This window comes from Mesocricetus auratus, unplaced genomic scaffold (genome assembly GCF_017639785.1).
Source record: "Mesocricetus auratus isolate SY011 unplaced genomic scaffold, BCM_Maur_2.0 Super-Scaffold_100054, whole genome shotgun sequence".
Classification (NCBI taxonomy): domain Eukaryota; kingdom Metazoa; phylum Chordata; class Mammalia; order Rodentia; family Cricetidae; genus Mesocricetus; species Mesocricetus auratus.
Genome location: NW_024429231.1, coordinates 3,827,252 through 3,852,184, shown reverse-complemented (window position 1 = coordinate 3,852,184; position 24,933 = coordinate 3,827,252). Strand labels below are relative to the sequence as shown.

The following is a 24,933-nucleotide window of genomic DNA, read 5'->3' as shown; positions in this document are numbered from 1 at the left end:
GGAGGAAAGAGAAAAAGACACCTGGGACCAGCCACACAGACACAGGGAAAGCCACAGAGACAGAAGCAAAAAACAGTTTACAAAAGTTGAGAAAGATAAAACACCAGAGGCAAAAAATAAATGGAATGTTTTAAATTAGGAAAAGCTTGATAGAGCCTGGTGTTGGAGGTGCATGCCTTTAATTACATCACATGGGAGGCAGAGGCAGGCAGATCTCTTTGAGTCGAAGACAACCTCCAAAGCCAGAGAGGAATACTGTCTCGAAAAACCGAGAAAAGACAGAAAAAGGAAAAGAGGAAAAAACTGGTTAGTAAAAAAGTAAGCTAAGCCGGGCGTTGGTGGTGCACACCTTTAATCCCAGCACTCAGGAGGCAGAGGCGGCCGGATCTCTGTGAGTGCGAGACCAGCCTGGACTACCAAGCAAGTTCCCGGACAGCCTCCAAAGCCACAGAGAAACCCTGTCTCAAAAAACCAAAAAAAAAAAAGGTAAGCTAAGCTAGACATTTGTAAGAAAGAAAAATCCTTTTTGTATGATTTATTTGGGTGCTGGGTGACATATCCCCAAAAGAGGCAAAGATAAATACTATAGAGTGAAAACATTGAACTACAATTTTATATTTAGAATTCTAGAGAGTAAATTCCTATAGAGTAAATGTTTAAAAATAACAGATATATACAGAAGGGAAATCAGGTTATAAATATGTCACTGGGAGTGTATCAAAGTAAGCATGATGTGGTTAAGAAGAAAGTCTCATGGAAGGCAGTTCTTAGTGTCCTATTCCATAGCTACTGCCAAGTGGGTGCTCATCATACAGGTGTGGATCTGACATTGATGCACATGTACTTTGAAATATAAAAAGTGAAGCAGTATCTCCTAGGAAATTTCCCTTTCCACCACTGTGTAGATGGATGTGCATTAACCAGGCAGGAATCCTCCTTCACTATATGGCTGCAGCACTTGATCCATAACTGCTCTGAGTGTCCTCATTTGAGAAAGTAATGACTGTCCACTAAAGAGGAAAATGTCTCCATGACAGATATGGGATGCAATTGTATCTCATTAACACAAATCCAGTGTACATTTTACTGTTGTCATGCAATAATTTATCTGAGTAGTAACCATACAAAAGTATGGAAATAAATCTGTAGGGAAAAAAGCTAGAAATGTGGATAGTCCAGACACAGAATCAGACAAACAAAGAATACAAAATTTTGAAAGCTTGAAGTGAAACCAAACAGTCATATTGGAAAGAAACATATGAAGGGGAAAAACACTAAACGATGTCAAGAAATGTCAAAATCTTAGGCTCACTAATAATGAATATGGGTCATTGTGATGGAAACACCTGACAGAAACAACCTGAGGGAGGTGTGTAGATTGGTCTGGTCTCAGGGTTTCAAGGGAGTTCAGTCCAGCACAGAGAGGAAGGCAATGCAGTAAGAGCTGGGGCATGAGACTGTGGCTCTTCACTCCATGGAGATCTGAAGTAGAGGTCAATCAGAACATGGGCTGGGATATTGAACTTGAGTTGTCAGGAAAATCACATATCCTCCAATTATGCTACTTTTCTAAAGGAACAAGTGTGATTAATATATGGAAACTACTTTTGTTGATGTGTTGTAAATATTTTCCTATAAAATTACCACTGGAAGATGTGTCATAGACTATTGAAATTGGAATTCAGTATAGAAAAGAGAAGGAGCAGTTTAAGTAAGACTGAGAGTTTCAGGTGTGGTGGGACACACACACACACACACACACAAACAATTACAGACACACAAACACATAAATATTCTCAGCACCTAGGGAGAGGGGGCAACAAAGATGATGGAGATATTTTAGACTAAAACAAACATAAAATAAAGAGAAAATGAAAATACTAAATCATCTAGGCAATTAGGCAAAAACCAGATTATTTTTGGCTCTTCTCAGATGAGAACATAATAAAACCTGAGCTCTAAAGCCAGGGAGAAATAAAGTACAACAATAAGGTAAAGTGAGGCCACTGAATTTCTTAGTGTGAGGAATCTCACCCAGGGATGGGTGGTCATATTGGAAATCTAGATAACAAGAGGAAGACTGTCTGGGATACTTCTTAACTAAACAGTTCTATATATCTGCCTCCCTGACACATAAGGCCTGGCTGGTCTTCCCGATTCCACTGGATTCATGGATCAGTTTTTCTCTACATCACTGGTCCTTCTGGTTCCATCAGCTGTCTGAATCCATCTACTCTTTCTGGCTGGTCCTCCCGGCTCCATCAGCTGCCAGTATCCATCTTCTTTGCGTGTGATGTCCAGGATTGCCCCTCTAGCTCCAACAGCATCAGGTTCATGACCTTTATACAAAGAACAGTGCCCGTAAACCTTTGGCCCACTATTTTTTACTTCCTCCCTCAATTTCTTCCTTCCGTGCACCCTTCATTCTTTCCTCCCCTTCTTTCTTCTTTTTTTGTAATAGTTTCAGACATTTAATAAAATTTAGAAATTATTCTTATTGCCCTCTCCCGTACTTCTCCCTCTTGCTGAAACCACCATCCATTTCTGCTGTCATGTCTTCTCTAATATATAACTTGCTAAGTCAATTTATAGTTTCTTCTCTAAGTGTTTGCAGGATGGCATATACTGGGAAAAGGGCAATTTGTAAGGGCTGCACCATTGAAGCAAACATCACCCATTCCTGAGCAACCATTAACAGCCAATTATCCCTCATGTAGGAGTAGGCCTAGGGGTCCTGTATCATCCACAATGTATGTTGATAAGGTGAGTCCTGAACAGGTCTTGTGTAGGTCACATTTGCTATCTCATATCCAAAAATGTGTGTTGTTGCTGCTGGCCTTCTCCATAGTCTCAGCTCTTATGTATTTCCTGACAACCTTCTAAATTGTTTTCTGAATCTCAGAAGTATGAGATAGCCATCCCATTTAGGGTACAATTCTCTACCAGCACTGATTTTTGGCATTTTTTGTCAGTGATTAGCTTCTGCATCACAAACCACTTGCTGGTTTCTTTTTATACTATCAGTATATTGTGATCCAAATGAATCTCTTTCAACAGATTTGGCTATGGGTTTGTGACAACAGTGAGAAATGTAAGTAACACACTTACTTTCTTTTAACCAAGAAACACCTATGTCAAGCTGTTATCAAACAAGTATCTCAGACAATGTTCACTGAGAAGTATCAAAGTCAAGTTGTCAGTTGTGAGCCTGGAAGTGAGAAAATAAATCTACTATCATTATACCTCATTATTTATCCTTGTGCCCCTTAATCACCATATAATTTGGTTCTTATAAGCAAGTGCTGGTGACAAAGTCATGTCAAATACAGACCTGAATTTTCCAAAACACACTCTTTAAATGTAGTGGTTGGAGAAACGGTGACTCAGGAAGTTTTTTTTATTAATTCTTTTGCTGCAACATCATGAAAAGTTTACTGTTGGCATAGTTTTAAACATGTGTAAATGTGTGCGACTACTTATATCAAGAGAAGAACCCTTCCCCAAGAGTTCAGGGTGAGAGTGCACCTCACATTGTTCTATGGGAGTCCAAATTCCGTGTGTATACTTGGGATGGGTACTGATCTGCTGCCCAAGGCTCAATAGATTCCCTAGGCCTCCTCACTGACACCCCCATTCAGGGGGTCTTGATCAGTCCCATGCTGGCTTCCCAGGCTGATGCCTGGGATTCAAGAGTTAACCTTTGTCTGGTCAGCTGTTTCTGGGGGTTAAACCAGCCCAGTCTTAATCCCTTTGATCATCAGTCCTCCCTCTCTGTTACTGGCTTTCTTGAGTTCAGCTCAGTACTTAACCAAGGGAGTCTGCCTCTTCTTCGATCAGCCACTAAATGAAGTTTCTGTTTCACAGACTCTCTGGCCATAGGATTGTAGGCTGGCACTCCCGAGATCTATGTCTAAAATCCATATATGAGAGAGTCTCTTTTTGTGACTGGGTTACCTCACTCAGGATGGTTTCTTCTAGTGTCGTCCATTTGCCTGCGAATCTCATGATTCAATTATTTTTTTCTGCTGAATAGTACTCCATTGTGTAGATGTACCACATTTTCTCTATCCACTCTTTGGGTGAGGGACATCTAGGTTGCTTCCAAGTTCTGGCTATTACAAACAAAGCTGCTATGAACATAGTGGAGCAGACATCATTGTTGTATGAATGGGCATCTTTTGGATATATGCCTAAGAGAGGAGTTGCTGGGTCTTGTGGTAGGTTTATTCCCATTTTTCTGAGGAATCTCCATACTGATTTCCAAAGTGGCTGAACTAGTTGGCACTCCCACCAGCAATGGAGGAGTGTCCCCCTTTCACCACATCCTCTCCAGCATAAATTGTCATTGGTGTTTTTGATTTTAGCCATTCTGACAGGAGTGAGATGGTATCTCAGAGTTGTTTTGATTTGCATTTCCCGGATGGCTAAGGATGTTGAACACTTTCTCAAGTGCCTCTCAGCCATTTTAGACTCCTCTATTGAAAACTCTCTATTTAGTTCTGCAGCCCACTTCTTAATTGGGTCCTTTGGTGTTTTGGAGACTTGCTTCTTGAGTTCTTTGTAAATTTTGGAGATCAACCCTCTGTCAGATGTGGGATTAGTGAATATTTTTCCCATTCTGTGGGCTGCCTTTTTGTCTTGCTGACTGTGTCCTTTGCCTTACAGAAGCTTCTCAGTTTCAGTAGGTCCCATTTATTAATTGTTGATCTCACTGTCTGTGCTACTGGTGTTATGTTCAGGAAGCTATCTCCTGTACCAATTCGTTCAAGGGTACCACCCACTTTCTCTTCTAAGAGGTTCAGTGTGGCTGGATTTATGTTGAGGTCTTTGATCCATTTCAACTTAAGTTTTGTGCATGGCGATAAACATGGATCGATCCACATTTTTCTACATGCCAGTCTCCAATTATGCCAGCACCATTTGTTGAAGATGCTTTCTTTATTCCATTGTATATTTTTAGCTTCTTTGTCAAAGATCAGATGGTCGTACGTGTATGGGTTAATACCTGGGTTTTCAATTCGATTCCATTGGTCTACCTGTCTATTTTTGTGCCAATACCAAGCTTTTTTTCAGGACTATAGCTCTGTAATAGAGCTTGAGGTAAGGGATGGTGATGCCTCCGCACGTTGCCTTGTTGAACAGGGTTGTTTTGGCTATCCTGGGTCTTTTGTTTTTCCATACAAAATTGATTATTGTTCTTTCCAGGTCTGTGAAGAATTGTGCTGGGATTTTAATGGGGATTGCATTGAATCTGTAGATTGCTGTTGCCAGGATTGCCATTTTTACTACATTGATCCTACCTATCCAAGAGCATGGGAGATCTTTCCATTTTCTGAGGGCTTCTTTAATTTCTTTCTTTAAAGATTCAAAGTTCTTACGATACAGGTCTTTCACTTGTTTGGTTAGGGTTACCCCAAGGTATTTTATGTTGTTTGTGGCAATTGTAAATGGTGATGTTTCTCTGATATCTCTTTCAGCCCTTTTATCATCTGTATATAGTAGGGCTACTGATTTTCTTGAGTTGATCTTGTAGCCTGCCACTTTGCTGAAGGTGTTAATCAGCTGTAAGAGTTCCCTGGTAGAGTTCTTTGCATCATTGATGTAAACTATCATATTGTCTGCAAACAAAAAATATGGAACGCTTCACGAATTTGCGTGTCATCCTTGCACAGGGGCCATGCTAATCTTCTCTGTATCGTTTCAATTTTTAGTATATGTGCTGTCGAAGCGAGCACATATAATGGGGGGGGTTGGGGGAGGGCACGGGAGAAGGGGAGGGATTGGGAGAGGGACCCGGAACTGACTTGTGAAGCAACCTCGTTTCTTATCTAAATTTAAACTGGAAAATAAAATATAAAAAAAGAGAAGGAGATAAACACATCAGAATTTTGAGGCTAATCTGGGTTACATGTTGAGACTATATAACAACAAATATAAAGAAAATTCTTACTACTGACAACAAAGCCACAGGTAATTAAATATTTTGGCATGTTTTCAGACAAATTTTCTAATTAATCTAGTCTCAAAAATATTGGGTAAGTACTCCTCCTACTGAGCAACATACTCCACTCTGTCTTTTATTCTACTCAATACTAAAATATACAATATATATTCTAAGATCACAGTGAAGGTCCTATCAACATAAAAGAGTAGAAATAAGATAACAAAGAAACATATTAGAATCTTAATGTCACATAATTTGGCAAAGCTGAAACATCAGCAGATAAAATGTCAACCACTGCAAAGTCCCAGAAATTATATTTCCAATAAGTATATTTTAACAGAATTATAGAACCTTAGCATACTTTCATTGATATAGAATTCAGGAGCTTCAAAATAACCAAGAAATCAATCTTTATAGTCACAAAGAAAACTTTTGATTTTTTATGAAAATAAGACTTTACTATGAGCTTCACATAGCTGTATAATGTGAGAGTAAAAGCACAAATTTAGTTTGCAAAATGCAATCTAGCTTATTGTGAACTTGAGACATAGAAAAGTGGTCTAAGTAAGAATCCTTCCATAATGATCTGTCTTTTTGTGTACAATGAAGGATCCTAAGGAAAGTCACTTCCAATATGTTACAATCATTATACAAATCTTAGCATAAAAATAATTAAATAAAATAATTAAAATCATATTTACCGCATACAAGTGATTCTTTAAAGAGATGAATGTCCATTATCCTGAAGGAATTTTATTCTTATTTTATAGATGTGATTATGCTGTTCCCCCATTGGCAAGAAAAGATGTGGAATTTCCTGGAGCTGGAGTCATTGGTAGTTGGGAGCTGCCATGTGGGTGCTGAGAACTGAACCCAGGTCTTCTATAGGAGACACAACTGGTTTAATAACTGAGAAATAACTTCAACTCAATACAGAATGGCATTTTCTCCTTTTATCTGATTAATATTCTCTCTCTCATAAGTGTTGATAATGAATATTTTTGAAGAAAAAATAAACTTCTTAATGTAAAACTAGAGTGTGACTAGTTATAAAACAGGAATGCACAAATGGAGAATGTTACCTGAATTTTAGTTTTAGTCAAGAGCTTCAAATCAGGTTTTCAGCCTTTCACACCAATGAGTAACCTGGTTTTTCCTCTGTAAAATAGAACAGCTGAGGTTCACATCTTATGCGTATAATCAGATAAATGTGTGAAGCCTAAGGTGAATGAGCAGTGCCATTTTCTTTCTTTTTTTGGTCATTTAGAAAAAAATTCTTTAAATTATAACAATCTTATTTTACATACCAACATTAGTCCCCTCACTCCCATTCTCCCTTGGTCCCCACTGACCCCGCCTTCCCACCCCTATCCACTCCCAGGGAGGGTGAGGTGTCCTTAAGGGATCATCAACATCTGTTACATCATTTGGGACAGGACTTAGGCCCTCCCCCATGTGTCTAGGCAATGTGCTCCCAAAACCCATTTGTGCACTAGGAATAAATTCTGGATAAACTGCCAGAGGTCCTATAGACTGTCCAGGACTCCCAAATGATACCCACATTCAGGAGGCCTTGTTGGGTCTTATGTTGGTTCCTCAGCTGTCAGACTGGGGTCCATTAACTTCCACTTGCACAGGTCAGCTGTGTCTGTGGGTTCCCGTGCATGGTCTTGCCCTTTCTACAACTGGATTCCAGGAGTCTGCTCAGTGCTTAGCTGTGATTCTCTGTTTCTAAACCCATCAGCTTCTGGATGAAGGCTCTACAATGGCATTTAAGATAGTCACCAATCTCATTATAGGGGAAGGGCATTTAAGGCAACCTCTCTTCTTTTGCTTAGATTCTTAGTTGGGGTCATCCTTGTGGATCTCTGAATATTTCCTTAGTGCAAGTTTTCTCTTTAAACCTATAAGGGCTCCCATTATTTAGGTGTCTCTCTTCTTGCTCTCCTACTCTATTCTTCCCCCAACACAATCTTCCTGATACCTCATGTTCTCCTCCTCCCCTTCTTCTCTCCTCTTTCTCCTACTTCCCTCACAACTTCCCCATGCTACCAATTTGCTCAGGGGAGTGAGATTTTCACTGCATAGTTGTTAAAATGCTTACAACTAGAGTAAGTATTAATACTTAAGTAACACTATTTGTAAAAGTGAATAATCAAATCTCACTTGAACTAATGTAAAGTTGAGAGTGCATCAGGCTGTAGAGAAGAATGAGCATGGATAGATCTCATCTAGACACATCTTGAAGTTCTTCATATGTTCCACATCCATTGCTCAATCTAGAGGACTTCGGCTTTCTGCTCATGATTTCCCACAAGGAAGTCCAATGTTGTTCTCATTAATTGAGATCTGTGAAACAATTATTCCAGAATACAAAAATAAATGAAGACATGGGCCTTGGGGAATATTAAAGACTGATGATAGTAAATTGTATGATGTATTATCTACTGTTATAACATCTAATCACCCAGAGGTTATTCCCAATTTACAGATGATAACACAGCTGGAAAGAGGATAACTTAACTTGCTTAACTTGTAGTCTCTAAATACTGAGGGTGAGCATCGTCGCTCAGAAATTATGAAGGAATCTTTCTTTACTTGTGCCTATTAATGAATTAACCAACTGATTTATGCCTATGAATTAATATTGGCTAAAACCTACAAATGTGACTTAGAGTTTGAGCACACTCAATCTATGTTAACTCGCAATAGCAAACCTAATTTTGCTTTCTTCCTTTGTGCTGCAAATGCAATCAGTCTTTCCAACTCACGGATGCATAAAAATTCAAACAAGCAACAGGTAGTGTTGGAGCAAAATATTATTGCATAATTACCTTCTCATTTGAAGAAATCATTCATACATTAAGTACTGTTATTCACTTAGTGGTGTGTTAATTCCTTAGTACTAACTGTATGATCTCCAATTGTGCAAATTGTGTTAGAAGAGGAATTACACTAAAAAAGTGTGAACTATGAATACTTGAATTGTGACAACTTTTACAATAATAAAACAATTAAAATTTAAATTAAAGTAATATGAAATGAAAGCACAGATTTATATGCACAATACAAACTTGCCAAATATATCTATTTGTAATTCAGATGAATGGGAAGATGACTGGGCTAATATGTGGCAACATTTGATTTAGAAAGCTCTTCCCAATATATGAATATAAAATACAAAAAGAATTAACTGCTTATTAACTCACTAAAATTTTCATAGGTCATAGGAATAATTTAAAAAGAAAAGAACAATCACATATATCCCACATGAGGGTAATATTAATAATTCTAAATAATATAACTGCTGATTTACTGAAAGATTTCATGTAGGGAAATATTGCATTATCAGATATTTGAACAGAAAACAAAATTGGTCCAGATGATTGTATATCTGGGTGATGGAAATAAATTTTGCTTTCCTTTAGGGATAGATATGGTAAATGGATTTAAGAATAAATAGTTTACCAAGCAGCTGGTCATCGTGAAGAGGTAATCAGAGGCTACCAGTCATGTTCAAATCCTTTCTGACAATGAGTTTCTACAATTCAATGGAAGGAATCTTTATCAAATTTGAAATCCCATCATGTTCTTAGATGTACTATTATACCTTCTTGACATAAAGTTCGTGACCCCTTTGTCTTATTCCTTTTTGTACAGTGTATATAATATGTAAATAATTTCTATTATGAAAAAATTTAAAAATTTCTGTTTTGTACTTTTCTTTCTCAAGTAATACACTTCCCTTTTTCATGTTAAAAGCTTCCATATAATCAGTTTTAACTAAAAAAATCATTAGTCAAAGGGTTTGTAGCTACGTTATAAATGCAGGAGGCTAAACAAGAAACGGAAATGTATATTCACAACTTAGAATTGCAATTCATGTAGGATACACCTTTGATGAATTTTCTCTCCTGACTCAAGCAACCCTCTCCTCACTCAAAGAAATACCATCATTGTCAGTTATGAACTGCAAATACTGTCATATAACAAAACACATGTCAGACTATGTTTCTTTTGTATTGTGGAGATTGAACTAAGGTATTTTTCCAGGATGTTCTAATAATCACAATTCCCAACTAGTGCATTATTCCAGAAAGTTCTTACTCACATGGCAGAAATAGTCACCTCACCTTGTAAGTAAAATGAATTTTTTGTTTTCTCACATCTAGACTCAGGATGTATCCTCAAGAGTTCTTGCCTTTATGTGTCATAATCTTCTGCTTTATCCATGCTTTCTCCTAACTGCTAAAACTAAAAAAGTAAGTTCATCTGGGCTCTGTGAATGAGCACAGTGTGTGATACATACAAACAAGTAAACATACATAACAGATATAACATGAAAATGTTAACATACATACAGATATATACACCAACCTACATTCACTCACATATACACACAACAGACACACACACACACACACACTCCCACTGAGGTGGGTGTGTGCTTTGGTTTACTCATCGCAAATCCCTGATGGTCACCCTGCTGTTTTCAAAGATGACATGACTGCAGTCCTGCAATTGGAGAACAGGAAATGTGGTTAAGGCATGGAAAACTGTTGGAAAAAAGCTTACACTTTTTATATTACACCAAAAGAGAGTCTCATCTGTCCCTGGTTCGAACACATAGCCTTAGGATAACCAGGTGGATCCCGAAATTATCCTCCTGCTTCTATCTCCCAGGCTAAATTTTAACCAAACACCAGCATGGCTGATTTCAGCAGTGCTGAGAAATAAGTCCAGGTCCTAGCACTCAAAATAGAAACACTCCCTCAAATGAGGCACATCCCAAGTTGTAAGTCCCTGATTCAAAATGTTCCAAGAAGGTAGATATTTCTCAGCCTATAGATGAAATCCTGATATCATTAGAAGCAATGTCAAAAGATCTGTCACAAAAAAACAAACATGGTATGTGCTCCCTAACATATGGATTTTGTACATGGATCAGGGGAGTGCCAGCCTACAATCCCACTGCCAGAGAGTCTGGGAAACAGAGCCATCAACCAATGATTGATGGAAGCAGAGTCAAACACCCACAGCTAAACACTGTGTCAAACGCAAGGAACCCAGTGACAGAGAGGGAGCACTGAGGATCATAGAATTCAAGACTGGGCTTAACCCATGAGACCACACACTGGGCGATGGAGTATGCTGCTATGCATAACAATACCCACTGTTCTTGCAAGGAAGTAGGCAGTGCACAATTGCTTGACTCCAGATCTAGAGCATCTGAAGAGCTCGTGTAACACACAGGCATTAAATTCACATGTGCGAATCCACAGAGACACAGAATTAAAATAAAACAGTGTTTAATTTAAAAAGAATACATAATGAAATTGCATAAATAAACATAATGAAATATAAATGTATATACATGTTTGTAAAATGACAGTTGAAATGTCATTAGGTCTCAATTTCCTGTTAGGATCAGGAGTATTATGCAAACTCTTAACAAATGCTCATACACATTTATGATGCTTATAAATACAGACACCGAGTTCTACCTCTTGGTATTAGCACACTGATCCTAGGATCTCAGTCTTCCTTGAATCTATTTGACTGTATCTCTGCCTCTCAACACAAATTTTATGGGACACGGTTCTTTTCTTCACACAATGGTACTAAATTTTATCTGAAGTAAACTGAATAGAAAAGTCCAGGCTGATTGAAGTAAAGAGATCTGATACTGATCTTAAGCTCTGAGGTCTGATCATGCCAAGTGTATTATCACAGACACAACATTGGAGAAGAAATCATCTCCCTAGGAAGCTGAAAACCCTGATTTTGAATCAATACTCTGGGATGAATATCCTTAATTTACCTATTTACTTGGCCCTTTCTTTGGCATTCACATTACCAACTTATGTTTAGTAGCAGACAATGATGAAGAAAAAATTAACATGTAATAAGTCTTGAATAAGCTAATGGAGTCCATGCTTTGTCAGTTACTTCTGTTCACCATGTTCCTAGGAATGTATCCAGGACATCAGACTAAGCACACTCTCTGTCCCTGAGTCCACCCTAGTCCTTCTTCCCTTCTCCACACAACAGGCTGGAAAGTGTATAGTATTATTATCTCCAGACATCAGGAAAAGGGGTAGGATTGTCAGCATCCTCAAACAAAGCAAATGACAATGTTTCAAATATAAGACACATATATCCACTGCTCACTCCTTCCTAGATAAATGGTTATAATGGATGTCTAGGAAGGTGTGCGATGATGCCAAACATCCATGAAGGTGAAAAAAGGATGATAAAGCTATTCGGGTCTATGTACTGGCTGGAGACATCAGCTCAATTTCTTGTTCACTGATACGTACACAGAATATAGCTGAGTCCTGATTATGGGGATGGAAGCCCCTTTGGGTGCAGATTGATATTTCGTTCAATCCAAAAGGTGTCAGTGTGAAAATTCCAGTTCTGAAATGAGAAAAGTCAATGTCACAGTCCACCAGATATCCCACACGTCTCCTTCCTCTCTCTACTCTACACGTTTGTCTCCTATTTCTCCTCTTTTACTTTTCTTCCTCTCTTTTTCCTCTCCTATGACTGCTCTCCCTTCTCTTTCACTTCTGTATCCTTTCCCCTCCTCTCCTCCTGTCTCTCCTCTTCTCTGCACAATTCTTCCTCCCTCACAATTGATGTGGAAGTCCTCCTTCTATTCTGAGTGATCACTGTCATTGGTTGTGTTAGAACTTGTCTTCTTTGCCATAGTCCCAATCACCCTCCCACCTGCTCTCTTATTTCTTCTCCTCCTCGTCCTCTCTTTGGCCTCCTCGTCATCCCTCTCCTTCTTCTTACCCCTTTATGTATATGTCTCTCTCTGTCTTTCTCTTGATCTCTTTCATATAGAATGACTTAATGAAACAAAGGAACTCAATAATAGAATAGAGAAGGAAGAAGAATCAAGCAAAATGTTATGTCTGTTCAGGCCAAACAATGTGAGGATCAAGCGGGGGTTGCGCTAAAACGTGAGATCACTAGTCCCCGTGGGACACTTTCTAGGCTACAAATTTTATTCCAAGGAAAGCAGGATGATGTGTTGCTTTCCTAACACTAGTTCTGCTGAGGAATTCACACTACCAAGACATTGGGAATGATACAGGATGACGCCCTTAGGAAGAGTCTGTTATGGTCTTTTTCAACCTTTGGTGTTTGAGGACAGCAACTGTTGTTAATTAGAATGTGCTCCTTAAAGGAATGCTTCTATAGCAATCAGTTGAGACCCTCTGGATATTACTTAGTATTTAAAGTGTTCTCAGCCATACAGGATTTTGCACTTGTACCTTCCAGGCTTGATTCAGACATACTCACTGCTTATATTTGGGTGAGCAGACCACTGCAATTGATTCTGGCAGCATCATCTGGTAGGAAAAATGTGTGTGTACATCCACACTCGACAAGAAGGCTGTCTGGGTTGGATGCGTCTAAGGAGACAAAAGAATTCAAGAATTCCCAGTGAGACCCAAGTCTGAACAAAAGGAAAAGGTCCCTAGGATTTTCAACAATTGGATCCCATCATGATTCCCCACATCAAGCCAGGAAAACAGTTTAGAAGTCTAGGTACAGAAGGAAGATTTATTGATCTCTTTTGTCTTCCGACTCCATAAACATCTGAAGAAGCTACTGCTTATCTGGTTCTTCACCAAGGATAAGATCCTTTTTTCATCTATGCTTAGTTATACCTGATGTCTGAATAATAACCATTCCAAGTTTTGTCTTTCAGCTTCTAACCTGCCTCTGCTTCCCATCTGCCAATAGCAGACCATGACTCTGTCTGTACAAAGAATTCCCAGGACTACTTCAAACATCAGTTCAAACTTCTCTCTGGGTCTTGCCTTCAACCCTGCCTGTGAGACCTGTGTGGTTCTCCCTATGTAAAGAGGAGCCCCATCTGCTCTTATTTTGTGGTACAGTACATGCATATGTCACATTATTTTGGGCCTAGATCCTTTACTTCCCTTATTCACTGGTTCACCAGGTTTAAAAACACCTCAGACAACTAATGCCAGAGTGGGGATGAACCTTACAAGTGTTAAGTCAAGGAAGCCAAAAGTAAAAGACAACAATCTTGTGTTTTTTAGGAACAAGCCGTACTGAAATATTGGCAGCATGGGGGGAGGCATACTTAGGAGATGAACTATAATGAAATCAAGGAAGAGATGATTGCAACAAGAGGGGGATCAATCTCAGAAGAAGGATGTTGGAAATCTGGACCAGCCCCTTGGAAGATTCCTGTTTCCTTCTCTAAGTGTTGTATGGACATGAAGTTGCCTTAAGAGTCATTAAACTAAACATCATTGTTCTGCCCAAATTTGCCCAGGGAGCTCTATGTTTATTCAAAACTACTTCTGACCTTCCTGCCCATAAGCAACACAGGAGACTGCCCACACATCAGCACTGCCAAGCAAGCTGTGATCTCTCAAAACTCAAAAATAACTGAGTGTGGCTTACACCATTCTCATTCCAATAAGAGCTGCCTGTTCTGTGAGTTTGAGGCCTTCAACAGGAGAGAATCATTCAGAAGTACTCTCTAGGGAAGAAATATGTTTACTTGGAGATCACCATAAGTCTGCACAGATTGTCCAAATACTTGAAAACATTGCATGAAGGAGATTTTTGGGTATTGACATAACAAGTGCTCCTTCACAAAGACAAAATACAATCATGAGAATGAACTTTCTTGACATATTTGAAATAATTCCATACAGCTTTTAGGTATATGATGTCTATAGCACTTTCTCATACATGCTAGGCAAGCTAGTATTCTCCACACACTCACAAGGAATTGGGACATTGAAGAACTACACTGAGTAAGAAGTTAACTAGTAAAGCTGAAATGCACCAGGAAATGTGCCTTTGACTCAACACTGGAACACTAGTGACTGCATGTGCTCAGAGACAGGTGATCTGGAATGGGTTGACTCTGTGTAGAGACAGATCTGGGCAGTGCACTCAGAAGAGCAGCTCACCACCAGTCAGGTAAATTTGCTTACATGAATCCAACCTAGGGTGAGAAGGCCCAGTTCTTCTTGCACAAATAAGATGTCCTCCTCATTCTGGGCATAACAGTAATCGGGACCTCCTTTCTGCACAGGAATAATGACATGGGAGACATGGTATTCGTCCTTTACCTGCCAAAAGAAAATAGATTGTTACCACTCCCTGACATTGTCAAACCCACTCTGTCATAACATAAGTAAGTGAAGCCCTCACCCCAGTGAATGACTCTCATCCTTCTCCCTCACCTCAGTGTTTCCCCACCTTGACTGCTCCAGTGCATTGTTGGGGAACCATGTGAAAGGAAGGATGATGACATGACCACAAGATATCTCTCTTAGCACATCCTGGGATTACAGGCATTAGCCATGACTAGAATGAAAATTTCTAACATGACACTGAAGAGGGGCTCTGAAACGGAACCTAATGCAGTCATCAAATTCAAGGCACCTCAGGCCATTTCACACAAAGTTCCTTCTGTGGACTGATATATATATATATATATATATATATATATATATATATATATATATATATATATATATATGTGGAGAGAACCCCTGATATATTTTCTGAGAGACATGGGCAGACAAAGGGTAGAAACAGCCTCAACTCAGAAAGAAATTTTCAGATCTTTACCAGGGTACCGCATAGGATGCCACATGTCTCTATGCCTTTCTTGGTGTTCTTCCGTGCAGAACGGAGGAACTGTTTACAAAGGTCCTTTGGAAGGACCACAGTGTGGAGGCCTTTGGAGTTCTGACCTAAAATGGAAAAGAGGGAGAAATCTGAGGTTACAGGGTCTGGTGTGCCTGAGTAGAGCTCAGCCTGGTACCCTGGGAAAAAGAACACAAAGTCAATGGGAACCTCTTCAAGAATCTCCTGCCCATAATGGATCCACAAAGCATGTAGGGCATTTATTTTTCAAGGTTTGACCATTAATATTGGTAGCTATGAGCATGGACTTCACTGTCAGCTTGAGTGGATGGAACTCCATATTTCTGTGTGTGTAACTGGGAATTGACTGTAAAGATATTTCCATGTGGATTCACAAACTCAGTGTGCAAAGTCTACTCTCAACACAGGTGTGTAACATGAAGCACTTTGGGAGCTCAACAGGACAGACAGACAGAGAAAACGTAAACTTCTGATGTGTCTCTCCTGGAACAAACATGTCTTCTTTGTCTATGGTTCAGATCTCCAGGTCTGCTGGCCTCTGAACTCTTAAGTCTAGAAGTACATTTCTATGGTTCCTCATGGGTCTGGAGACTGATTCTCACAAGAGAGGCTCCCATGGCCAGTGACTTTCAGACAAAGACTGAACCTACCCACTAGTACACCTGAGGTTCATCCTTGAAGAAAGCCTGTTGTGGGCCTACTAATTTATGTTGATCATTTCACTGAAATGTTGTGAGGCCATAGAAACCCCATCAAATTTAGGCAGAATGCAGTTTCTATGTCATCCCAGAAAGAGAAGACATGACTCAGGCATTCACCAGTAAAATAAGAGCATGTGAAAATACATAAATTAGTAGTTATTGGTTAATATTTAAGATGGAGCAAGCCAATAAGAAGTCCTAGTCATCAGTCAACAGAACTATAAGCAATATAAATATTAGTGTGTTCATTTGTGGAAAGGTGGCTATGGGACAAGGCTGGGGGAAAAACCATCCATAACAATCAAATTTTGAGAAGTTGTAGTTACATGGAATCATATACAGATTCTTTCTCAATGTCATGCCACCATAGACATTCCCCAATAAGGCATTTTGTATGGATGGGGGAGACCCTCCAGACCCTAGAAAGGCATGAGTATCTGTAGGTGACTGGTCTGTGAACCTGCAACGATGGTTATACCATTTTGCGTGTGATTTCAGGCAGTTTAAAGAGGAAAGAGTGGAGCTTGAGGCATGTGTTTCCTTTGTGATCTTTTTCTGGAGGGTCAGAGAATCTAGTAGTAAGAACAGGGAAATGCTTCAGCACTATTGTGTATTTTTCTCCATAATTGTTCCCCAACAGAAACACAATTATCATTTATCTTGTGTCTAGTGATTTAATTACAATCCTTGATTTCAGCCATCCATGTGCACTTACAACCTAGAATTGTTGCACCTCTTGACACTAACTATGAGTGAAGATGTTGCACCAATCCCGGCAAAGTTCCAGAGATAGGTTTCTCCACTTACCAGGGACCACTCACTCTTTCCTGATTAATTCTACCGTCCCAGCTAAACATAACAGCATACTCCTGATCGTGTGTTATAATATGCAGATGTGTAGATTGCTGAGTGCACAGACTCAAGCCTGGCTAAGACTGATGCTCTCACCTGCATCTGGAAATGTGTGCATTTATGAATGCACAGGCACACATCTGGGAAAGGCTGACTCTCACCTGTGCCCAATTTAGAAGAGCTTTGCAATTTGACTTCAGGTCTCATTTAAGAAGAGATTTAGAGTCATGCCAGACAAGATATGTATCAACCAATACTTTAGAAACATGTGAAAAGACAGCCCACAGGATGCACACTAGGAATTTCAGAAATTCCTTGATAAGATGCCAGGATCACAAGTCAGGCATATTCAGAATATAAAGCCAGATGATACAAATGAAAGTAAAAATAAGTATAAATTAATGAGCTAAGATATTTGAGAAAAATTTTGTGGATTGCACTTTTGAAATCCTTCATGCATGAACCATGAGTGTGTTTGGGCACGTCCATGATCTGCTGTGCATTTTTCAGAATGTGCATGTTCATTTGTGAGCATGGATACACAGTTGCTTCAGCACATCTGGATACGTGAAGAGACTGCCAGGATTGCTGGGCTTCCCTGGCCCTACTATTCCAATAGGATCCTCTGTGTTCCATGTCTACACAGTTACCAGTGCTGTGAGAAACCATGTCTTCTCCTGTCTCCATGTCTCATGTCACCCAAAGAGAACTTTGAATAGAGAGGTAGCCAACCATACCCAGTCTCAGGTGCTCTCTGTTGATTCCATCCCAGCTTCTGACACTGTCACTGCTAGCACTTCAGTCACAGTGTCATTATCTCCCTGACCTACTTGAGGATTTCCTACTAATGCTGAAGACAATCTCCTACAACCAAAATTCTATTGCCTTCGCATCTCTCCATTATGTCATAAGATTAACTGAGAGCCCAACATTTAGAAAGTCACAATATACAGCATATTCCTTACAATGGGAGATGATTCAGTAGTTTCTTAATGTGCTTCCTCTAATCTCTACAGAGCACTGAAAAGATGAGGACATGAAACCAACAAGTTTTGAAGAAACTGATGTGACTTTAAAGAAGTTAAAGCCTATTATTGCAAGATAGTCAGGGTGACAGGAAGGAGAGTGACAACACTAATCACATTAGGTTCTGTTACCACAGCAAAGTGGATCCAGGGAAGCGAAAGACTGAGGACATGGAAAAGGGGATGAATCTTCTCTGTGCTGCTCAGTGCTCCGGACTTCATACACCTGGTCACTAGCACCTTCTTCCTTTCCTGCTGAGCTGCATTCTCAAGTGTGTGTGGCTGACCAGATGCAATGGAGTCCACTTCACATGAGTCTTTCCAAGTTCTGAACCTGTGGGGACTTACCTGGGCTTTCCACCATCTTAGTCTCTCCACCCTGCTTGTCTAATGATGTGTTGGTGGTGACCTCTTCATAGGCTTCCTGTGGAGTGCTTAGTGCCAAAGTCTCTTCAGCACTTTTTGATGCTGATGCCAGGGTAGAACCGACTGCTCCAATATCTTTCTCAATTCCGTCTACCAGTCTCTCTACCAGAGAGCTCCATTTGGCAAACTCTGGGGAGTTTTTAATTGCATATTTTACTTCTTGCCAAAAGGCCTTATTTTCTGCCTCTTCCTCTTCTCTTCTTTTCTACAGAAAAAGAAATGGGATCCTTCTCATACTTCAAATCTCAGAAGAAAAAGAATTGCCAGCAAAGAGACAAACAAAGTGTAGATGTAATCAGTTGTGTTATCTCATCATCATGTCCATGCTTCTCCTTCATAACCTGGGTACTATGAAAAAAAACAGCACTGCCTTATGCAGTTGCTGTACATCTGTCTTAAGTAATAATTCTGTCTCAATATATGAGTACACTTGTGCACTGTGTGTGTGTATGTGTGGGTGTGTGTGTGTTTGTAGTGTATTGTCACTTCTATGGATATAGGTGGATGAGTGTTCAAGTGAGTGTGGAGCACATTTTGAACACAGATTCCACAGAAACAGCACAACACAGTCCCAGGTAACAGGCTGACTAGATGACACACAAATATTCTGTCTTCATGCCCACACACTGACCTTATCTGCCAGGTAACCTGCATATTCACTGTTGTATCGACTCAGCAGTTTGCTTTTCAGTGTCTCAGCAATAACAAAGACTCTATTTATACTCTGCAACAGAAAACCCGAAAAGAAATGAGAACAGTCCTATAGTCAGAAAAGATGGAGAGAAAACAAGTGGGCAGAGGCACTATTATCTCATGCATGACTTGAACCTCCTTACCTGCAATCCCTTTCCTCTGTACTATGATGCTGAGGCAGCATCAGCTCCCCACCAACCTAAGCTCTCTGTTGCTCTAGAGATTTTACGTCTGCCATATAGATAATGAAGACCTACCTTGTTGATTTTGGATCTTGTTCCCTTGGACAGGCAGTTGAGGTATTCTGGGCCTTTTCTGAGTTTCTCCACAAAGAGTCTAAAGGAATAAAGCAGAGTGACTATGGTGTGTAGAAAAGTTCCAAATGTCTAGATGAGGCCCTGAAGAAATCTGGCCTCTCTATGCATAGTTTTAGAAGTTCCTGGTGTGAGACGAGGCACATCCTGAAGTCCCACATCCCTTTCCCTCCCAGTGTCTGGAGAGAGAATGGTCCTCACTCTTCCATCAGCTGGTACATTCAGGAAGCATCAGCCATCAAGAAGTACATGAAAGCAGACATGGTGCTTGCTTGTCATCCCAGTACTCAGGAGAAAGCAGATAGAGTTAATGAACTCACAGAACTGTGAGGAAACAGACCATCCTCCTGAACTTCATGTAGAATACAGACAGTGCTCTCATTCTTCCACTCCCAATAACTATATCAATGTTTGCTCCTACAGCAGCATAGTGTACTGTTCCCCAGCAGGGCAAACCTCACCTCTGAGAGCAATAGATAGTGAAAGGAGATACTGGGGGTACATAGAGCTGTGGGGAGCTGTGCAGTGGAGCATAGAGAGATACTGCACCCAGAGGGTGTAAACTGTTGTATCTGAGATCATGTCTAAATCTGAGCTTTCTTTTCCTCTGTAGAAAAAGACAGTGATGTGCCTACTCAGCACACACAGTCTTCCAAAGACAAATGACATCATGCCCACACATTATTCCCCAGTGCTTGGTCACCACAGAGTCACCTGCATATGTGTGCTTAGGTTGTCTTTCATCAAACTCACCACTAAGCATGAGTGGTGAGACCTTTACCATCATTCCTTCCTCAAGCACATAACCTTCTTGTCACTGAGGATATAAGTGTCATTTCAGGTGACAGCTCTGCCACCTTGTATTTATTCTGCCTATCCAAGTACAATGAACAGCACAGGGACTGTGCTGAGCCACTTGGACCCCAGGTAGTCCGCAAACCCCTGGTGACTGTGTAGCAACAGGAAAGGCTAACCTGTCTCTTATCCCAATCAATAAACTACAGGATTAAGAGAAGAGGATTCTGGGCTCTGCAACACACAGCAATAAGCCTGTGGCTGGATGCCTTGGTGGAGATAGAGCAGTCAACACACTCACCTATGTAGACACATCCTGTTTAGCTGACAACCCTTTCATCTAAAATCTGGGCCAAGTGGTCACAAGCTTATGAACTACACTTGAAATCCCTTGTTTGCCATACCATGACCTTTGGTCCTCATGTCTTTGAATAGTAAGGAAAAGCATGTGTGTGAGTTGACATAAATATGACTAACAGATATCTTTGTCAATTTCCATGAGGTTAGCACAGGTCAGAAGCATGAAGAGGAGGAAAGGATTAGTGATGGGTCAGTAAAAGGAAAGGAGATGGAAACGGCAACCACTCACATTAAAAATTAGTGGTACTTCACAAATGCTTCCTCTTCCAGGTCTTTTCTTTGGAGGTCAGCTGCCACCTTTATGAGGTCATCCTTCATATCTACATATGTTTTGAAGGGAACTTTCTTGCTGACCTCAATAGTCATCCCCGCATTAATTAAAATTTTGATACGCTCTTGGGGTGGAAGAGTAACATTTCTGTAACTTCTGATGGTGTTCCTTTTCTAAGACAAAAGAGAGAAGATGGGAAACATCAGAGCCTGTCTTCTGCTATCCTGCTAACTAGTTATTCTAGCTATAAATAACAGAAACACATATTGTGTGTGTGTGTGCTTCTGTGTGTGTGTGTGCTTCTGTGTGTGTGTGTGTGTGTGTGTACAGGTGTATCTGAGAGAGGGGGGAAAGAGAGAATAAGAGAAAAAGCTTCACTAAAGAAATTAGAGTAAATAAAACATCACATGTAGAGATTCGGCTCAAAAACTTTAGTATACAAATCATACCAAGCCTAGGATCCCCACTATGGTTGCAAAGAGTTGAATAGGATCCAATGGGTAGCATTTAATTTATGGAATGGATCTTACAAACAGCATGTCTATTGAGACTAACTATAGATGAATCTACTATAGGTAGTTGTGCACAAATCAGAGGATTGTGCATAAGCATAAACACAGCAATTTCCACACGGAAATTCTGATATCACCAAGGCAATTAGGGAGCATCCCAGCTTGCAAGAAACTCATGCCTTCCAAATTGTAATCCCAGCTACAAACAAAAGGATTTGTGAATGTGTGCCCTCAATAATTTAATAGTACCTATGGTACCCAAGTCTTGGATAGCATTTGAGGTTCAATGATCAAGGAAATCTCAGTTCCTGCTAGACAAGGATTCTAGAAACTTATTCTGAGAAGCGACAGGAGGAAATGAAACTCCATTGAGCACGGGATTGCACAAGCCTTTCTTGAAAGTTTTCTAGAGAGACAGTGTGTTTGAGAGCAGAAGTGCAATGAATTCTAAACACAAATTGCTCTTAGTATTGACCTTTTTGCTGTGATTCCACAGCTAAGGAAAAGAAAAAGTGAGACATGATCACTAGGAAGAATAAAAGTAAGATTCACTGGTTTAAAGTAGAAAAAGACACCAGGACTTTAAATTGTCCCCATATGATTGCAAGGAAAAGAACTTCCTTTTCAGCAGCCATGATACTTACCTCATTTGTGTCCACAGCAGTGAAAAGTCCTGGACAGCTCTGTTGGTGTGTGAGCCAAGGTTCAAAAATTTTGCCTGAAATCAGATATAAAATTAGTTAGGAAAACAAATCCTTTGCTTCTCCAATAATCAATGTTAATTTACGCAATACTAATGTAGTGACCACTATGGCCATGCAATTTAGGCTTTTAATTCTGCAATTCAGTAGATGACATAGAAGTCAGAACCTGACTACAATTTCAATTGAAAAAAACAGGGATTAAATAAAAAATTCCAAGAATTTAAAATGTAGATCAACTCATGATGGCAGGGGCTACTGGCATCTACTGAACCACGGAGCAGCTCCAAGGAGCCTAGAGGCACAGAGGGGAGAGGAGACAGCAGCAGATGACTCTGCAAGAGCAAAAAGCATCTCAGAAACAATTAAAACACTTCCAATCTCAGGGGAAGACACTTTTCAAAAATAGTGTCAATACATTGAAATAAAAGAGGTTTCAAAGAGTAGAGAAGAGCTCTATGCACAGCCAGAGCAAAGTGAAACTTGAGATGCAGAAGCTCACACTAATGAAGATGGAGAATTGTTCTTTATGAATTGGGCCTCTTCAATAGAACTCTAGACACTGTCCTGTATCTGAACTCCATGCTGGTGTCCATTGTCCAGGCTCCCACCTAAAACCATGTGGAAGTCACAGATGTGTGCTGTCACTGGCTGGTATGAGGTAGGAAAGTCCCTTTTCAATGGTGCCTATGACAGCAGACTCATCATTGAAAATGAGAGACTTATCACAGAAGATTTTCCCATCCTCCAAATAAATAAAAGAAAAAGTGAAGACCATGAGACACTGAAGACATTCCATAAATTGTGATAAAGATGCTGAAGTGTTATTGTAAACCCATGATTGATCTGGCAGGAAGGGGTTGTTGTGTGTAGGGAGGGACACAGTTATCCTTAAGGGGTGAGACTTTGACCATGCTCCAGGGAGTATATGGACAACAAAAATTAGACTTGCTATAGTCTTTCTTTTCTTTTCACTTCTTTTCTTCTCTTTTGGATGGCCAGAGGTGTGGCATGGTGGGCTTGGGAGGATTAGGAACCTAGTTTGATTAGATGCATTGAATAAATTCCCTAAATAATGAACAAAAATATTATGATGGAAAAAATTACAAATAATTTTAACATGAAGAAAGATTCCTCTAAATTTGGACAGGGCTTTACTTTATGGGATATGTTCTCTGGGAATTCATTATGTAACAGAGTGTGTCAGTCATGAAGTGGTGGTGACTCAGCTACCTCTGCTCCCAAGTGCTCATGGAACACACTTGACCAAACAGTTCTGAAACTGACACTACCTTGAGTTAGTTGGTTTGGAAGATCACAGTAGGGATGACAGATTCCTCCTGTGCCTCAGACATAAAACTCACCCCAGTCTCTCCCATGAATGTCCAGGCCTAACTGTCATCCTCCAGGTCCAGGAAGGTTGCTCACTGTTCCCAGACCTGGACACAGCTGTGTGTTCAGCCAAGTCAGCCAAGGCAACCCTGGAGGCAACCATGGAGGAATGGCAGATGTGGCAGGCAGTTCCCATGACATCTCTCCACCACTGCTCCACAGCACTAACAGGGAAATGCTAATGTGGAAAACAGGGTAGAAAGAAGAATCATGGCCTTTACTTGTCCAGACTACATACCCAGCTCTTTCTCTGCTTCACCTGAAACAGTCTCAGGAACTATCTGGTTTCCTTCCCTATAGCATGGTTCTAAAGACTCAATACTTCAGAAGGCCCTGAGCATGGCCATCCTGTTTTTTCACCACGTAAAAGCACATTTAGTGACAGGGGGAGAAACAGAATGTCCAAATTCACAACACTAGGAAATGTCCAATCCAAGACTACAGTTAGGACACCAAACAGATGTTCAGCACTTTCCCCTTCATCCCACATTGTTTGATGCTTCCCAATTTGGGAAGCTGTCCAACTAAACAAACATTAAAGTTTCTTTTCCTACCTGACATCTTCAAGTCAGGAACAATGAACAAAAGGAGTAGATAGGGACAAAGGAATGAGAGAACAGGTTGTAGGTTTCAAAAGGAGTAGGATCTGAATAAAGGGATGAGAACACGGGTTGTTGGGTTTCACAGTAAAAGATCCACGTCTGTGCAGATTCAAAGATGCTCAGCACTGAGGAACGTTTTGTCAGTTATTTCCAAGGTAACCTCAAAACTCCATCTGTTGCTGATTGGCTGAGGGGGAATGATGTCATCAAGCAGTTGAAAGCCAATAGGTATCCAAGAAGACATTTGTTAAAGGGGCAGACTGAACACCTGCAGGAAGACTAGAGCAGCCATAGAGCTGAGTGGCAAAAAAGTTAGAAAGAAGGGAGCATGGATACTGTCATTTCAAGAAGTTATTTTAAATATTATACTAACATTTAGCTTAAATTGGATATTAAATTATAATATCCTATCATGATAAGTAGAAATTTGCCAGAATTTTGGATTCAGAGAGATGACCCTACTGTTAAGAACACTAGCTGCTCTTTTGGAAGATCTGTGTTTTATTCCCAGTAATTACAAGATGACACAGACATCTGTAAGTCCACTTCCAAAGGATATGATACACTCTTCTATTTCTTGTGAGGAGTGAAGACACATGATGCAAATACCCACAGGCAAAACATATAAAATAAATACTTTTTTAAATTTCTTAAGATGTATGTATAT

At 40.0% G+C, this 24,933-nt stretch overlaps 1 protein-coding gene and 1 non-coding gene across 2 annotated transcripts; both read right to left on the bottom strand.

Annotated features, from left to right (window-relative positions):
- Window positions 1-1,890: 1,890 nt before the first annotated feature.
- LOC121136191 (STAM-binding protein-like) lies at window positions 1,891-20,215 on the bottom strand. The gene is made up of 15 exons (XM_040736051.1): window positions 20,095-20,215; window positions 19,577-19,677; window positions 19,258-19,350; window positions 18,549-18,831; window positions 15,584-15,708; window positions 14,941-15,078; window positions 13,259-13,371; window positions 12,265-12,364; window positions 10,078-10,459; window positions 9,413-9,485; window positions 8,111-8,293; window positions 7,027-7,102; window positions 6,653-6,826; window positions 3,109-3,208; window positions 1,891-2,339 (listed from the first exon to the last, which is right to left on the bottom strand). Exons 1-9 carry the CDS (start codon window positions 20,213-20,215, stop codon window positions 10,403-10,405), a joined length of 1,131 nt encoding a protein of 376 aa, XP_040591985.1. The 3' UTR covers window positions 1,891-2,339; window positions 3,109-3,208; window positions 6,653-6,826; window positions 7,027-7,102; window positions 8,111-8,293; window positions 9,413-9,485; window positions 10,078-10,402.
- Window positions 5,628-5,735, bottom strand: LOC121136228. Its single transcript, XR_005873367.1, has one exon. It is a non-coding gene; the product is annotated as a U6 spliceosomal RNA (small nuclear RNA).
- Window positions 20,216-24,933: the final 4,718 nt, after the last annotated feature.